The 18,552-nt window shown below is 38.3% G+C and overlaps 1 protein-coding gene across 5 annotated transcripts in view; it reads right to left on the bottom strand.

The window, feature by feature from the left end:
- The window catches only part of SRGAP2 (SLIT-ROBO Rho GTPase activating protein 2), a 207,071-nt gene that overhangs the window by 107,778 nt on the left and 80,741 nt on the right, over nt 1–18,552 (bottom strand). For all 5 annotated transcript variants that reach the window (XM_032217258.1, XM_032217259.1, XM_032217255.1 and 2 more), the window contains exon 4: nt 7,286–7,448. In XM_032217258.1, the coding sequence (XP_032073149.1) occupies nt 7,286–7,448 (163 nt within the window). The remainder of the gene's footprint in view (nt 1–7,285; nt 7,449–18,552) is intronic.

Below are 18,552 nucleotides of genomic sequence, written 5' to 3'. Positions count from 1 at the left end.
CCTCAATGAAATTGAGTTTGACACCCCTGCTGTAGAACTATTGCAGGCCCACATTAAAAAAGAAGACAGGAGAGTTGGAATGAGGTTGGAATGAAGAAATGTATTGTTCTTTTCCAAACCAGGCTTTGTTTAAATGCCTTACCTTCAAATTTTACAGAGGTTTAAAAAGAGCAGTTCATTTACAAAAGGGAAAAAAAAAAACCATCATTACTGATGCTTGAAAAGGTGCTTGAAAAGAAAGAATGGAAAGAATATCAAAGTAATGTATCCCCCAAAGATTTATAGATAGGGAATCAGAATCTAGTTTGAGCAAAAAAAGAAGTTCATACACAACAATAAAATTCTTATCCTTAAGTGGAAACAATCTATGCATTATTAGAACAGTGATTCTCTCCAAGTGAGATGTGTTAAGATCTGTTGGATCTAGAAGGGGCACAAGCCAAGTAATAACCCCTTAAAGTCCTTTATGCTGCTAAATATTTAACCATTCTTACAATAATTGTCTTTTTATCTCATTTCAATCACACTACACTTCAGGCATAGCTTCTTTCATTATTCTTATACTTTCATCAGAAGTGTGTGTGTGTGTGTGTGTGTATGTGCGCGCACATATATCCATATGCACACATAAACTGAAAGAAGCAGCCCTGTTCAAAGTTTACACATAAAGAATGCTGACACTACAGTTATTAGAATTTGAACACTGATACAAAACAGAATTATCAGAACACATTCTGACCACAGAATTTATAGTATGTATTTATATTCAATTAGTATACCATATAGTTAATCCTCAACTTACCACTGGTAATTTAGGTACTGTTTTGAATTATGATGGACCTCCCAGGGCTACTTTTGACCCAGATTTGAAGTCCTCATGGTCACATGATCAGATATTGGGCACTTCATAACTGGCCCTCATTTATGGACATTTGCAGCATTCTATGTTCAGATTTATAACCTTTTTTTGCTGGAAACTGGTGTTTCTTCCAGGTTCCATCCATTGTGGAAAATGAATTTACTTAACAACATTTGCTTAACAACTGCCACAAAAAATCAGAAAATTGGGGAAAGTGTTGTTACGACCCACTTAACAACCGGCATCACTTACACCATAATTCTAAGCTCCATTAAGGTCATATGTTGAGGACTATCTGTACTTGGAACTATCTCTTTGCTGGAAAAAATTGAATAATAGAATCTCATCCCTATAAAACCTTCTATTTTGTTCTTTACTCACTGATTTTCTCCCAAGACCAGTCCAACATTCTATAGCAAACACTAATGTTCCAGTTCCTTGAATAATCTTGCTATGATGGAAAAATCTTAACCAACAAACAGCATTCTGAGTAAATTAAAAGCATTGACAATACATGCTGCATACCACCCAATGTTTAGCTTTGGCAGTCAACCCGACTTCCCTTATCACTAGAGATACTTTTGAAGTGGTTGGCAACTGTCCATCAATAGCTCAAATAAATGAGGCTCTTCTTCATATCATAGTCTTCAAAAGAATCTCTTCATCACGTTATACAAAGATAATTCCTTAATCGGTTTATATTAAACCATCTTGCATGCTGTTTCTAATAGCAAACAAATTTAACAGTGGTGGCTGAAAACAGATTTTTGAAAAGCTTCACAAGACTTAAATATATAAATCACTTCTGGAAGTTTGGAAGTTAATCATTTAAAAGGAAACTGGTGACAAAGGATGACAGGCAGAATGTATGATCTTTGTAACATCTTCATTTTAAAACAAGAAAGATTTTACAGTAAATGACAAGAGAAATTCTTGCAAATTGCTCAGTGAAAGGCTGTTATCCATTTGTTTTGCATTTGTTTTACAGAAAATTTAAACTATTCTTTGACACACTGTTGAAAGAATCAAGAGGCAGCCCCCTTTCCTCATGGAATTCATAACTATGTCAGGGTTCTGTAACTGTCAATAACTGTGACGGGATGCATCTTTCGTTCTCTGCGATAAGGGCTAAGGCACAAACTGTGTCTCATATAGACCTTATCACACTCACAGGCACATATAGCCAGAAGGCCGGATTATAGTGGCAGGCAGGTCTTAGAACTATCCTTGAAAGGGAGTTGCTTCATCTGGCACAGTAGCAGTTCATCTCTTCAGCTTCTCAGTTTATCATGATCATGCTTCACATCTAGTATTAACAATTCACTAAACATTTTGGTGTGATCTAAATCAAAGTGAACTTTTGGAACTTGTAAACCAGTAAATGATAATTGTAAACTTCTTTCCCCAGGTTTTACTAGGCTCCTGTTTTAAACACTTATTTATGCTTATTTGTTTATTAACACTGATTTGAATAAAAGTAGATTAAGTATTTTTCACTTACGAATGTTTGTGGTTATTAAGATGCAAGCTCTACATTATATATACATTTATCCTCCAAATGCAAACTGTCATAAATTTTCTCGTAAACGAAGCACAGCACAGAGGCAATAAAGTTTGCTTCTAGATGCTTACATTGCCTCTTTATTTTTATTGTCCCTACTTTTTAAATGTAAGCAGTTCAGAGTCACATAAAGTTGAATGACCTCTAAATTGTACTAAATAAATAAATAAGAACAAAACTACAAGGACACTCAAAGAAAACAGTTATTCTCTTTCTAGCTCTGAGATGTTATTTAGCAATGTTATAAACATCCTTATAATGCTCTTAGGCAACATAGCTTTAAAGCTTATTCAGGATAAAACATGGATGAAAACAAAAGATGGATGAAAACAAAAGATGAAAGGCCAATTACTGTACAGCAATAGCAATAGCACTTAGACTTATATACTGCTTCACAGGGCTTTACAGCCCTCTCTAAGTAGTTTACAGAGTCAGCACATTGCTTTCAACAACCTGGGTCCTCATGACCTCAGAAAGATGGAAGGCTGAGTCAACCTTGAGCTGGTAAGAATCAAACTGCCGAAATGCACACAGCCAGCAGTCAGCAAAATTAGTCCGCAATACTGCATTCTAACCACTGTGCCACCACGGCTCATAAATATTCAAAGCTTTACCCAAATGTTTTCTAGTAGTTTTGATTTTTTCATTCAACACAGGTAGACTAAGTTATTGGAAACGCTCATGCAAAAGTGACTTTAATTTGTGCAACATGAGATTTCATATATCTTCCCCCAAGGATAAGATTAATAGAAAAGGACTATCCTTCACGAACAAACCAATTTCAGTTACTTACATACTGTATAACATATCTGCATCTAAATCAGATACAAAAATTTATGCAACTGGAAACTATCCAAACAAGACAGTATTATTATAAAACTACATGAGATCATGAACAAGCATCAGAAACTACTATCAATGAACCAAAAAAACCTACAATTAAAATAATAAAAGATACATGCCATCAGCCACTAAAAACCAACAGCAAATTAAGCACTATGTGAGAAGGCTAAGGAATAAAAATATGTCTTAAGGTTTTCTTGTAAAACTTGACAAAGAAAAGGTTCTCTGAATTAATGATCAATTGCATATTTCATTCAGCAGAGCAGGACTTCATGCATACAAGATCTAAAGACACCCTAGAGTCAGTTTCTGGTAATTGTATTCATGCTGTTTTATTGGCAGTGTTGCCTTGTTTGGTCCAAAACACAAAGTGGGGACCAATCTTATCTCTATGGGAATGTTCTACAGGAAGAGAGCCACCACAGAGAAGCTTCATCCTCTTAGTCCTGCTAAATGGACTTCCTTTATAGAGAAGGGATCTTTAGCATATCTACCTCCTGGTCTGGTGGGTTGAGTAGATGTAACTGGGGAAAAAACAGTCCTTCCAATAATCTGGACCCCCAAGAACCCCCTTCCTTACCTTTATCATCATGAGAACAAGGTAGGCTCATGTCTGAAATACCGTATTTTTCAGAGTATAAGACGCACCTTTTTTCCTCAAAAAAGAGGCTGAAAATCTGGGTATGTCTTATACACTGACTACAGCATTTTTGCCTCCCAAAGCCCTGCCCCCTCACCAAAATGGCCATGCATATCTTTATGGAGGCTTTCAGAGAGCTCCTTGGGGCTGGGGAGGGCAGAAATGAGCAAAAAATGGGCTGCTTTTTGCCCCCCCCCCAACCCCCAGCAGCACTCTATAAGCCTCCATAATTTTTTTGATGAAAAACGGGCCCCTTTTCACGAAAAACTGGCTGGTTTTTGCTCATTTTTGCCCCCCCCCCTCTCAGGAGCACTCTGCAAGCCCAGGCTATTTGTGCCTTTTGGGGGGGGGGAGAATGGGCCCATTCTCATGAAAAACGGGCCATTTTTAGGAGGTTTGCAGAGTGCAAAAACTTTTTTTTTTCCTTTTGGAAAGCTCTTTAATTGATTGATGAGAATTACATTGATCAAGTGCTGTGCCAGCAGAAACAAAGTCTTAGGTGCTGCAGATTGTAAGCGATTTCCTTTTCCAACACATGGATAAATACATCTGGAAACATCTACCTACCTACCTACCTACCTACCTACCCTCTCTCTCTCCCTACCTACCTACTGTGTTTCTCTCTCTTTCTCTCCCTCTCTACCCCTCTATCTACCTACCTATTTTTTTTTAATTTGCCTCTTCAAAACCTTGGTGCGTCTTATACTCCGGTGCATCTTATACTCCGAAAAATACAGTAGTTACTCAAACTATGTTTTTGCACCAGCCGCATTTGCCTTTTATCAGATAATTACTTTGGTTACAGTTCTTCCTCTTGTTCCTCAAAACTGTTCCTACTATCCATTATACACAGAGCCTTGCAATTGAGCTGAATATACCTTCCCCTCCCAATTTTTAAAGAACCAATAACTCATTATTCATAGTTTCTTTATTCTGGGTTTTACATTACAACAGAACCCCATGTATGCAAAGGGCTGTTTCCATATATTCCTGCATGTCTGTATTCCTCAAATTCAAGTACAGATGGTTACAGTGTTGAAAAAAGTTATTGATTGGCAAGTGCTAATTTATCCTTACACAAGTAACTAATGTTAATTTGCAGCCCAAACTCCAGGGGAAATTTCAACAATTTTCACTGCAACAACAGATTTCTTATTTTATAAAATTACACTAGTAATATGTTTTAAATGGAAATTATTAATAAAGAAGCAAATAAAGTGATGAAACTAGAATCTTCTTAATTGTTAGATCACTTGTAAAAGTCACCCAGCCAGGTTTCCTACATAAAACCTGGGTCCTCCGTGTCTTTAGTGTTGCTTCATTTTATGATTTGTTCTGTAGTTAGCTACTTGCTTGTTAACAAATCTGCCACTCATGAGCTTTGATACTCGGCTTTTATCAGTTGCCTTGTGCTAGTTCGCACTTTTCAGATTGATTGTAACACTAAAGGAGGTCTCCAGCAAAGAAGACAATCAGGAGAGGTTCTGGGTACAGTCACATAGTATTTCCAATTCACATATCACATGTCACTTGAAGAAAGATTCCCCAGCAGGGACTGATACAAAGAGCTATAGACTAGGGACACACAACAAGCCGAAAGCGAGTTAATATATGAAACTGTCTTGGCGTTTGACCAAGTTAGCAGCGTTGTTATTTAGATACTAAGATCATGCTTTTTGTTTCCTGACAAGTAACAGCTCCTGCCTAGGCATATTTGAGCAGGGAGGGGGAATGGAGAAAGAAAATGTATTACTTGGGTAGAAAATAAATAATGGAATATTTATACTTATATTTAAAATCACAGTGTAGCTATTCTAAAATTTAATGCCGATAGCAAACCTATTTTAAATCCCCATGATAAGTTACTGTTCTTTTATGTTTTTATAGCAATTTCATTTTAGGTTACCATCTACTCTACCATATGCTTTTGTTTCTTTCTTTTTTACATTAGAGCTATATTCATTTTCCTTTCTGAGAAAATTCTAAATTATGTTGAGAGGCACTAAATTAGGCAGTTGCTATCAGGTTGCATCCCGATCTGGAGGAGGGACCTCATTCCAGAGGGCAGGCATTACTACAGATTAACAAATTAAGGTACTGTGATCCTTCTGGGTTTTACTGAACTCTGACATTGGCCAACTGGGCCCAGAAAAACTGTCAATTTTAGTAAAGAACATTTAAAAAACCCCAACCATCTGTTACTGTACATTTACTTACCCTGTTTCCCCCAAAATAAGACCTCCCTGGATAATAAGCCCAATCGGGCTTTTGAGAGCATACACTAAAATAGGCCCTCCCCCAAAAATAAGCCTTCCTGGAAAATATTGCAACACAGCAGCAGCCATGAGGTCACCGCTTACTGCCTCCTGCACCTCAAAAATAATAAGACCTCCCCAAAAATAAGGCCAAGTACTTATTTCAGGATTCAAAAGAAAATAAGACCCCATCTTATTTTCAGGGCAACACGGTATAAGCAAAGAGACTTATTCTCAAAAATAAACATATTACATTTCAGCCTCCTTTGAATCTTCCCTCAATGTCCAGTAGAATCATATTTTAAAATAGCATTTTCTTCTCCTATATAGATTCTTTGAAAAGCATCCTCTGTCAGATGTTGTTGCTGTCCTTGCATTTGTTAAGGCTATTGCTGATTATAGCAAAAATGAACTGTTCTGCTTTTATATAAACAGGGTTACTTTAGATCTGAACAACTGAGTATGTTCAATTCTTCATCGATCTGTTTACATTAAGTAAAAAAAATGAAATTAAAGCATAAAAGAATAAAGAGGGAATGAAAGGTCTTATTAAAAGAAAACAAGCAATGCAACTTGCTAAATCAGCAACAACACACTCAAAATTGTAGCTGTTCCTTGAAACAATTATGAATAGCTCAGACTAATAATAATTAGCTCAGAACAGTGAAAACATTCTTCTAATGCTTCTCTGAAAAAATATGGTTCCACCAGCCACTGAACAGCAAGCATAGAAAGAGTCAATGGATCTTCCTTAGGAAATTATTCCACAACCTTGATGCTAAGATAGAAAAGATCTCCGAAGAATAGAGAAAAAGAAGAGCAGATTCCATGTTAAAAGATAGAACTTTTTAAATACCTAACCCTGCCACACTATGAGTTTAACATTCTTCAAATCAACACAATAAATTGTGCCAGAAGCAAATTGGCAGCTAAATGAAAATAACATGACATCAGAGTGACATGTTCCAACCTGCATGCTCCGATCAGCAGCCAGGCAGCTGCCTTTTGAACCAAGTTATGCATTAAACACAACTAGGCAAGAAACAATAGTGGCCAGGTGCCCATCTACATTTGCCACAACCATGTCTGGAGCCATAAAGAAGTGCACATCACAATAAAATTGTTACCTTTTTGAAAAGTCGTCCAGAGTCTTCACTGACTTGAACAAACCGAGGGATTATATTGTTCAAATAGATGTCACTCAAAGTAGTGTGGTCCCTGCTCTCTCTCTTCACCTGATTTAAGAGGAGGTTCCAGCAATTGACCGGAGAAAGAACATTCTGATCCTTCCTACAGGAGAAACAAAACCATAATATGACTTTTTTCCCAGTATATTATTTTGCACACTGACATTTTCAAATACAAACATTGATGCAGTTATCAGGGGAGGGAGGGAAAATGTTAGTAAAATATCATTCTGTATTCAAGACATGAATAGACAAACAATCTATAAGAACTGTAAAAAAAAAATCTGTAGTTCCCTTGGTATTCATTATTTTTACCCCAAACATATCAAATTAGCTCCTTCCTAACTTATGTGAAGTCATAACAAGAAAACTGCTAGACACTGAGCGTTCAAAAATAAAAGAATAAAACTGTAATGTAAGAATCAATATGATTAAATACTGATAGGTCTTACAGGACAATGACCTTTACATAGAAGTATCATCAGAGTTTTGTTTGGGTTTGACAATATGGAAAATCAAGAGGTTTATCACTCAGTGAAGAAACACTGAATGACATGCAGGGAGGAAGTTAAAGACCGGCAAGCTGATGACCTTGTGAACTGCAGTTTTCCAGAAAGTGAACACTCAGGGAACAGAAAGTAGTATTGTACTCTTCTCAGAACAGAGCCATGCCCCATTCCCATCATAGCAACCATGAGAATTATCCCATGACAGGATATTACACAAATATACTCAATCATCATTTATCTCAACAGCAAAGAAACAATATTGACAAGAAACTTTTAAATAGAGGCGAGTTTCCAGCATTAACCATCTCTGACCAGCATAAACAATTGTCCTGTGAACTTTTAGGGCATAAATCAATGGATTATTATTATTACTTTTGGGCATGGGGGTAAAGTTTATTTATATGGATTTATGTGGCAACATCTAAAGTATTTCAGATGCACTACTGTCCAGAATAGCCTCACTCAACCTGATGTCCTCCTGTTGTGATGGACTTTAATTCTCATAATTCAAGGCTACATAATCTTTAGCTAACAGTTGTAAGAGTTGGAGTAGGTGGGAGAAAAGCTTAGGGGGGAAAATCTAAAGTTGCAGATATCAGGCAAAAGATAATGAAAATTTATGACAAAATATTGTCAAATTTTGTCATAAAAAATTATTTTGCCAATATATAAACTGTTATATATATGTAAATGTATACATGACCCTTGTTCAAGAGAAAAGATCTTCCAATTTGGGATGTCAAGCCCAAGTTATAAAGAACACATTGATTATTCTCTCATCTGAAAGCAAATCAAGAATTAGTTACTGCCAACCTAACCATTATAACACTGCTCTTCAACCTGGCATCTAGCAGTTTGAAAACATGCAAATTTGAATAGATAAATAGGTACCACTTCGGTGGAAAGGTGACAGTGTTCCGTGCATCTCGGTGTTCAGCCATGCTGACCACAAGACAATGGAAAATTTATTTCAGACACCACTGGGTCCCTTGGTTAAGAAATGGGCTGAAAGAGAATGACTGTTCCAAAGTCAGCTAGGTGACTTTCATGCCTAAGGCAAGACTAGAACTTTAAGTCTCCTGGTTTCTAGCCTGATGCCTTAACCCAGGGGTGTCAAACTCGCATCGTCACGGCAGCATCACATGACATGTTGTGACTTTTCCCCCCTTCGCTAAACCCCTAAACCAAACTGGATTTTGGTATTTCTTATCTGGATTACCTCATAGAGCTAACAAGTAGCCATTAGTGTGTAGAAAACAATTACATGTGTTCTATTTCCAGGCCAGATCATAAGCATATCTAATGTATTCACCAATATTATATGCCAGAAGTACCCAACTTGAAACCTAGACTGTCTTTAAATGTCTTGTACAATATATGTCCCAAAATATTTAATTTTAAATTGATCGATTTAAATCCAAATTTTGTCTTCTCACCATTTATTTCCTTGTTCTGATACCACAACGTCTTCAGAATATGCTCCAGAAATAAATATCTCTCTGCCTCTCTCTATCTCCCTTCCTTCCTCCCTCCCTCTCTCTCCCTCCCCCCCATCTCTCTCACACACTTTCTGAGGCACCAATTATTCTACTTTCATAATTAACATTCAATTCCTTATTACTTAGGTATATTTTATATCACATTTCAGTTCACATATTTTTCCCTTGGAGTGCAAATTGAATCCCAGTCTCCTAAATAAGTAAAACATATTCACAAACACATATCTACCAGGCTGCCTCCTTCAGGGTAAGCAATGCAATCCTAATAAATAATACCACTGTACAGGAAAAAAATAACAGTTGTTTCCTACCACAATGATCCTAGAAATATCAGAAATACAAATGAGCTATTATTTCCACAGCAAAATGACACAAACCAAGATTGGACCTACTGTAAGATGCAGGTTAATTTTATTTAAACAAAACAGCAAAATACAAGAATCCATTTTCAAAGTAGCTGAGCTGGCAGAGTTTATTGATGAAAAATGCCACAGGAAGTTTGCAATCTGCATTGCTTCGGGAATTCATATACTGTATAAAGGAAGTAAGACAGTTTGATTCAAAGCAACCATTAGTTCTGGTTGCCCCCAAAAAGTAGCAGGTTCTAGAAGGAGAAATGCATTTATTCTGTGGTCTTGTGTTTGTATGCTGCACAGGAAAGATGAGACAAAGATCAAAAGACAGCACCACGGAATGTAACAATGAGCTGGCCATGGAACAACACTCTCTCTTGCATACAAGTATAAAAATAGTAAAAGGTCTGCGGAACTGTATTTATGCTCTTCCATAAAGCATCTGCTAACCCTAACCTGGGGCTCTCAATATACTCTACTTCATCTCAAGTCAGTGCAATCAGGAGAAGGAATGATGGGGGTGTAGTCCCATTGCATCTGCTGAGATTCAGTTTTGATTAGGTTGACCCTATGGGCTTTGCAATTCTTAAGACATGCTACAAACCTTCAAATGACATTGTACTGGTACAAAAATATACAATGTTGCTTCTTAGGGCAAGTGATTGATTGTTCCTACACAGCAAAAGGCAGGATCTATTTTAGTTGCTGTAATAGCACAGGATTAGTAAGCCTAGGGCAATACAATAGTCAAATACTAAGGGGCAATGTGGGGACCTTACAAATTGCCTACAGGCTATGGATTTCAAACACTAGCCTTCCTGTTACAAAGACTAGGTGCAGCCGTTTGTTTATGAATAGCAGGCAATATCTGCTTGTTTGTTTGTGACCAAATAATTCTTTTCAGCAATCCAAATATAACCAAATTGGCCACACAGAAAAAAAAAATTCTAACCACAGCATAAAGTCAAAAACTATATGCCGAATGGAAAGATAGAATGAAGTGCTTCCGTAACATATCGAAACATTATAGAAATTGTAGGATTACAGAACTGTACCCCTGAACATTAGAAAGAATGAATGTTCTGCTCTTTGCCTCCTCCTCTTCTTCCTTCTGAAAGGGCAGAATTAGAGTAGTATGCACATTTTTCTAGCTGTTCAATCGAAGTGATAAATTGAATAAGGTAATGATTTTAACTCCAGGGGACTGAGATTGTGAATGGCTTATTTGTTACTCTTGAACTATTATTGCATACATTTCCTATTAGAATTACCAAACACTTAGCATTTCCAACCCCACAACAAGTCTTGCATGTGCACATCACAAACTGGAAGCTCAGATTCCCAGTGCGCACATACATGCCAGGGAGCTGCGCGGAACTCAAAACAGCAACAGGCGATATTGTGGTATTGTGGCGAGCTGATGGCATCCGACACACATGCCATAGGCTTGCCATCACAGCTTTAGTGCATTGGCATAAATTCATATTGTGTAGGAGAAAGCAGTAGTAAATCACTCCTATTTTTTTACCAAAGAATCACATAGGTAGAAAATATTAAACGATTGATAATATAGTATTGAATGATGGCTCCTCAGATGGGATGGCCTTCAAAATTCCAGAATTACAGCTTTCAGGAGATCTAGTTGCTGATACTGCCATATAGAGAAAGAAAGTCTGAAGTTTGCAGCGAGAACCAGGAATATGAGACACTTTCAATCAGAAGATTGTACTGTTTACTATTCAGGACATAGAATTCAAAAAGGAATGGCACTGTTTCTATATTTGGGAAGAATGTAGCAAGAACAGTACTTGGCTACAATGAAATCAATGACCAAATAATATCAATAGATTTCATGGGCCTGACCCTTAGTACGATGATTATCCTTGATTTATGCTCCAACCCCTGAAGCAGAAGAAGACCAAGCTGATGAGTTTTATGATCAAGTTGATTTTGAAATCAACAAAGCATTCAAGCAAGATGTGCTGCTTATGACTGAAGACTGGAATGCCAAAATTGAAAACATTAAGGATGAAACTGAGGTTGAATTGTATAGTTTAGGAATTGAAACAAAGCAGGAGAACAACTTAACAAGTTTTGCACTCCAATTATTTCCTCACAGCTTATATTGTCTTCAAACTAGTAAAACAATACCTGCCTTGACTGATATCACTGGATGCGTATACAGAAATCAAATTGATTATATTATTATTAAAAGGAGGTGGAGGAGCTCAACTATAGCATCAAAGAAGTCAGGGCTAGGTACAGAACATGAACCACTCATGTGCAAGTTCCAAGTTAAGCTAAAGAAGAAAGCCAGTCAGCTTTCCCAATATGATCTTGAACATATATCCATCATTTTCAAGAGGAAAATTAGGAATCACTTTGAAGTCCTGAATCTCATCAATAAAGAACCAGAGGAGCAGTGGAATGAACAAGTCATTAAGATGAATATGACACATACAGGTCAGGAAGTCAGAGTATGAACAGAACATGGCAAAACAGGTTGCTTGCAGGTTGGCAAAGTAACCTTTATAGGCTGTATAATAATGTCCTCTCATGTACTCAAACCTACAGTAAATGCTGAATTAAAGGAAGCTGAATGTGGCTTTAAAACTGGACAAAGAAATATACAACGGGTGATATTAGTCTAACAATTGAAAATGAAAGGATCTGTAAACTCTAGTAATAAAAGTCAAGGGGCACAGTTTTAAAAAGGTGCATATAAAGATAAAGCTGGCCAAACTGATAACAAGTTTAACAGCCAGCTTTTGAACCGAGAGTGAAGATACTGAAGAGGTAGATAGCTTCCGCCTTTTAGGATCAACAATATAGATGACCAGGGGTGGGCTTCAAAAATTTTAGCAAGGGGTATTGTGCCCGGTTGCTGGGTGGGCATGGCCTAGTCAGGCTCCTGCACCATGGCAAGGGAGGGCTGTTTTTGCCTTCTGCAGGCTCTGGAGGTTTTCTTTGAGCCTCCGGGAAGGCAAAAATGGCCTCCCCAGGCTCTGGAGGCCCTTTGGAGTCTGGAAATGGGCCCATTTCCAGCCTTCCCGAACTTCTGATAGCCCCATTTTTTGCCCTCCCCAAGCCTCCTTGCACTTATCTACATCCAAAATGGGTCGCATGTGGACTCCTGGGAGGGGTGGGGAGGGCCAGCCAGGAGTGAGATTTGGGGGTCCTCCAAACTACACAGAATCTTAGCTAGAAGTTCTCCCAAAACCCCAGCAGTCCACCCTGTAGATGTCAGTACTATGGTACATGTGGGTTTATTAAAAAGAGCAGAGAACATCTTTTCCATATATAAAATCCCAATGTATGTTTTCTGACAGTTCTAATTTCAGCATGGGTGCATTTTAGACTAAATATTGTACCTCCCTTTTGAACGGAACATGGGCACCCTGTTTGCCTAAAGTCTTAGAAATATAAAAAATGTTAGGGGCCTTCTTTTTGTATAAACCTGTAAACCAGACACCTAAAACCTAATTCCAAAGCTGTGAGCATAGCGTCATTGCCAGGAAGCAGAGAAAGAGGAAGAATCACTCACACCTACACACGAACACAAAAACAAGCTTTATAACAAGACTCCTTGTGATTAAAAAGTTTTGGAGTCAGAAATTCCTCCATGGAAACTAATTAGTCCTGAGTGAATTTAGGTGGAGTTCTCAACTGTCTCTGAATGTAAACAATTAATTTTGGAAGCAATGGGGAGAGAAAGGGGAGAGAATATAAGATTACAGAACTGCCTAACCATACCAGAAAGTCTCCATCAACTTGGTGCTATGCATATTCCCTAGTCCCATACTCATCATCTGCCAACCCTGGATAATTTGCCCTAAGTTTATTTAGTTCTTGGCTCAAAGTAAATTCTTCATCCCTAACTAAAAATGTTCTAAAATGCATAATACATTTGAGCTATGTAAGATTCAACCACATAGGTTTCTTGAATGAACCAAACTAGGCAATAAGAATTTTATATACAAGGTATAAAGTAAAAAATGGTTTAAGAGATCAATAGACAGACAGACAGACATTCCAGAGAATGAACATACTTATAAATTACTGGTGAAAGGTGGCTAAATGCTCTAGCAAGGATATCTAAATTATCTGACACTGAACTTTTTAGGGAAGATGGTCAAGAAGGTCCTGGATGAAACAATTTATCTGGACTCTTTTTCCAGTGGGGTAAAAAGTGACAGCAATGGCATTGGTTGTATTTTTGGATCATCTGTGGCAGACATGGGCTTGGCTCTTCTTGATTTCTCTGCAATCTTCAGTACATCAACCATGGTATTCTTTTGTGTTGGTTCTGGGAGTTGAGGGTGGGGGTGACCTCTTTCTTCTGTGATCAATCCCAATCAATATTGATAGAAAGCAAGAGACCCAGTTCATGTGCCCTTCTTTATGGGGTGCTGCAGGGCTCGGTGCTCTCTCTGCTCCTTTTTAACATCTACATGAAACCGCTCAATGAGATCCTATATAACCATGGGAGGAGCAACCATTAGTATGCAAATAATATCCAATTGTATAACTGAGCAATGCTATCTATGTTCTGGTGGTTGTGGGGATCTGGATGGGGATGGGAAACAGGCTTCGACTGAACCTTGGTGAGATTGAGTGGCTGTGGGTGCTGGGCTCTTCTGTATATAGGGGTTTACCACTGTTGGTCCTGGATAAAGTTGTACTGCTCCAGATGGATCCAGTATATAATCTGGCAATGCATCTAGATGTTGTGCGCTAGTTGTCCCCCTTCCTGGTCAGGATACGTCTCTCAGTCACTGATAATCTCCCGTATGGATTAAATCTAGAGTCAAGGGTTCACCAGGGGCTATTTTCTATTGGCATGCTTTCTATAATGACCAAGGGAAAAATAATCAATCTAGGGCACTGCTTTTATTTTATATTAAGAGCATGTTTACAGCAAAAGGTATACCATCACACTATTTCTTTTCATAGTAAGTAATACTATATATGCAAGGCTGTTCATATTACAATGGACCTGTAAGAGACCAAGAATAACATACTAGGATGCTATTCCCATGGCAGCTTAGCAGAAGGAAAAAATAAGTTCCTCAAGCAATTTGACCCAAATCTTACATACTTTAGTTTACCCAATTACTTTGAAACTTTGTTTCAAGCTGTGATTTAGCAGAGCTTGGTATTTCAAATCACTGGTGATGGACAGATGGTAGGTGACACAAACAGCTGAGATTGAAAGCATGGCTCTCTGAAGAATAACAGCCTTATCTTGAGATGAGGAAAAAAGCAATGCCAGCATATTAAAAGAGATCATGTCTGACTGCTGAAAATACATCAAGATTAGAAATTGTTGCTACTGCTACAACTAAGAGGATTCTAATAGATAGTTATTAAAGTCATTGGACTTAAATTTCCAACCTACAGAAACCAATTCTCAGAAGGGATGACACATGCTACAAACTGGCTTCTTTATATCCTCTCTGGAGAAATTTAAAATTCCACTGAAAATCAAAGATTTTATGAATTTTGTAGAAACTCCCAGTTGATATGTCAAAGTCATATCCGAAGCCTACTTTCCAAGAAAGAAATAAGCCTTGCTCGCCACACCACAATATGTTAAGGCGTATGACTTTGTGTTCCTTTGTGGTACCTAATATGTGAAATTATTTTCATATCAAGTTTAGGTGGTTTCCTGAGTTTTTCTGCTGACAAAATTTATTTCTCTGGGCATTTCCCTTTCAACAGCTGTCATAACTACAGTGATTTTCTATTACTTCAAGTATCATACATGGGACTCCATTACTGTATTTTTCGGAGTATAAGACACACCTCCCCTCCCCAAAGAGTGTGGAAATGTTTGTCCGTCTTACACACCAAATACAGCTATTTTTGGCCTCCTGAAGACCCCTCCCCCTTTTTGTGAAAAACGGGCAAAAAAACCCAGGCCGTTTTTGCCTTCCCCCACCCCCAGAAGCACTCTGCAGGTTTCAGCAGGGCTGGGGGAAGGGAAAAATGTCCCCATTTTGGTGAAAAATTGAGGCATTTTTGCCTTCCCCAAGCCCTGATGACGGCTGCAGAGTGCTCCTCAGAGCCGGGGAGGACAAAAACTTTTTTTTCCTGACTTGCCTCTTTGAAATCTTGGTGTGTTTTATAGACCGTTGTGTCTTATAGTCCAAACAATACGGTAGATTACAACAAAACAGGTTAATTAAAAGCCATGTAATGTATTTAAATATATAAAATAATCTATTACAAGAGACACCTAAATAATTTTTCAGTGGAAAAAGCTGCATTTTTTTTGTAGCAGTAAGGGAGGGAAATAGAGGAAGGTAGTAAAATTCTCATTATAATTCTTGTGACATGAAGCCAATGAAGAATAAGCTTTTCTTTTCTGGCCATAGGAAAGATCCCGACATTTGCTTTGTGCCAACTCAAAATCCCATGCTATCATCTAATAGCAGCCAGTCAATCTGCCACAGCAGAAGGCAAGATGGAAATTGGGGCCCACTATCAAGTTGGTTGAAAGACTATCTTCATTTGGCTTTTCCCCCCTCCTTTAACCATCACCCAACAGCAGTTACAGCAGAGGGTGAGCTGGGGGGGGGAAAGCCACAGAAATGGCACTGCTCAAAGACCAGCTGAATTGAGCCCTGAATTGCTTCCCATTCCCAGGGATAATAATAATAAGAATGGCTTTCTCTTCTTCCCTGAATACATTTTTAGTTTTGTATTATGAAGAGCAAGGAAGGTTTGTTTTACATAAGCTGGTTTGATACTTTTCAAATGAACACTAAGATTAAAAGAAAATTAAAATAGAGGAATCATGAACAAATACTTCTGCTACTTCTTGTACTGGGTGCATAGAATTAACGAAAATTCATATTCCTTTTTAAATGCTAATCAACCTTAATAGATAAGATGCTTTTAGCTCTATAGCAGGGTTATAATTCCAAAGCATCGTAGCCTTTAGTAAGCCATTATTCACCTGACTGAATCAACCAAGTGCTGAGATTTTTTAAAAGCAAGAATATATGAACAGTCAGATATTTAGCCTCACAGAACAAACAAATAATTAAAGTAATCCAAGAATAAGGGGCCCATGTGACAATTTCAGCTCAAATACAAAACCTAATTTAGTTAACATTACAGTCCTATAACGATCCAAACAAAGGTTTCAAATATGAGCTTGTTTGCTTCCTTCAGATTGGTTATATCGTTTTTTTTATAAAAAGAATGAAGTTCTAGATTTAAAATACATTTAAACTATTAAAGCTATTAAAACTATTAAAGCACAACAGTGTTTCTAAAATTAAAGGGGAAGAAAACAAAGCCAAAGTGATACTGGAAATACTTTTGCACTTTAGAAAACAAAGTCTCTAAGATGACATAAGTTCCAATTAACTAAGAAAGGGCTTCTCAGCCAAGGTGCTGGAAATTTCTTCTACTGTATCTTTGATTTTTATTTTTATTTAACTCAATGGAGGTCTACATTGTTCTGGAAGATATCAAGATTTTCACAATTAATTGTCTCTTTCCCTGGGTATTCTGCTGTGTTGTTGTTTTCTGATAACTTCCAGGTTTTGCTTTCACCTAATTGAAAACAGATGGTGATCAACTTCTTAGCAGATAGTCTCAGTTCCGCCTTTTAATATGGATTTGTTATCCATATGAAAGATCCTTTAGAACAGTGGTCCCCAACCCCCGGTCCGCGGACCGGTGCCGGGCCGTGGAGTACCTGGCACCGGGCCGCGCAGCGACCGGGGGCCATGATCGCTGGCCCCACCTCTCCTCCTGCCTCTTTGTGAATGGGATCGCCGCCTCCGAGAGCGTGGGGGCAGCGGCAGCCGCCCGCAGAGAACTTCCTCTCGCCCTCAGCAAGAGAAACGGCAGCCGGGCTTCCGCCACACCCCCGCGTCTCCCCGGACGGGAACAGCTGAGAGGCTGCCGGCCCCTTTCGCAGGAAAGTTAACTTTTCTTGGTAAAATCCTGCCCCCCCCGCGTGGTTGAGTGGTCGGCTGTCCTCTTCCCGTAAGCTGCCCGGAGTTACCTGTGTGTGAGGTGGGCTGCCCTATGCATTTGCGTGTGTGCGCTGGAGAGAGAGTGAAAAAGAGAGGGAGAAATAATTATATTAATTAGATAGATCAGTCTTTCTCCACCTTGGAGACTTGAAAGTGTGTGGACTTCAACTCCCAGAAAGGGAGTTGGGAGAAAGGGAGAAAGGAGGAGAGAATGAAAGGAAGATGGAAAGAAGAAAGAGGTAAGGAGAGGAGGATGGAAAGGAGAGAAAGAGGGGGAGAGAGGGTAGAAAGGGGAAGAGGAAGAGCAGGAGTAGGAGAAAGGTAAGGGAAGAAGGAAGGGAAAGGAGAGCAGGAAGGAAGAAAGTAGAGAAGGGAGGAAGGGAGAAAAGAAAGGGAAAATAAGGTGGTGTTATAACAGGAGGAAGGGATGGTAAACAAAGCAACCCAAACTGTATATTATCCTGGTACTTTATATTTATGTAATTGTATTTTATTTTGTAAGGTATGTTTAAATACAATAAAATAAAAGTTGTTTAATCAAAACAATCTGATATATAAACAATCAATGTGTCGTCGCGAACAACGCCCCTCCACCCCTGCGCGCGCTCAGCAGGCCACGGTAAAATTATCAAAGGCTGACTGGTCCGCGGCGATAAAAAGGTTGGGGACCACTGCTTTAGAATAACCAAAGATGCTTAAGCAAGTGAACTAAAACAAAGTTCCATTTTCCCAGTGTGATCATTCTAATGATATAAGAGAGAAGGAATGATAAGAAGATTTCATATGTGTAATATTGGCCAAATATGAGTTTCTAAAATATATATTTGCTGATACTAATGTGAATATGGGGAA

This window comes from Thamnophis elegans, chromosome 5 (assembly GCF_009769535.1).
Source record: "Thamnophis elegans isolate rThaEle1 chromosome 5, rThaEle1.pri, whole genome shotgun sequence".
Classification (NCBI taxonomy): domain Eukaryota; kingdom Metazoa; phylum Chordata; class Lepidosauria; order Squamata; family Colubridae; genus Thamnophis; species Thamnophis elegans.
The sequence above is the reverse complement of the archived record's forward strand: the minus strand, read 5'-3'. Positions and strand labels throughout refer to the sequence as shown.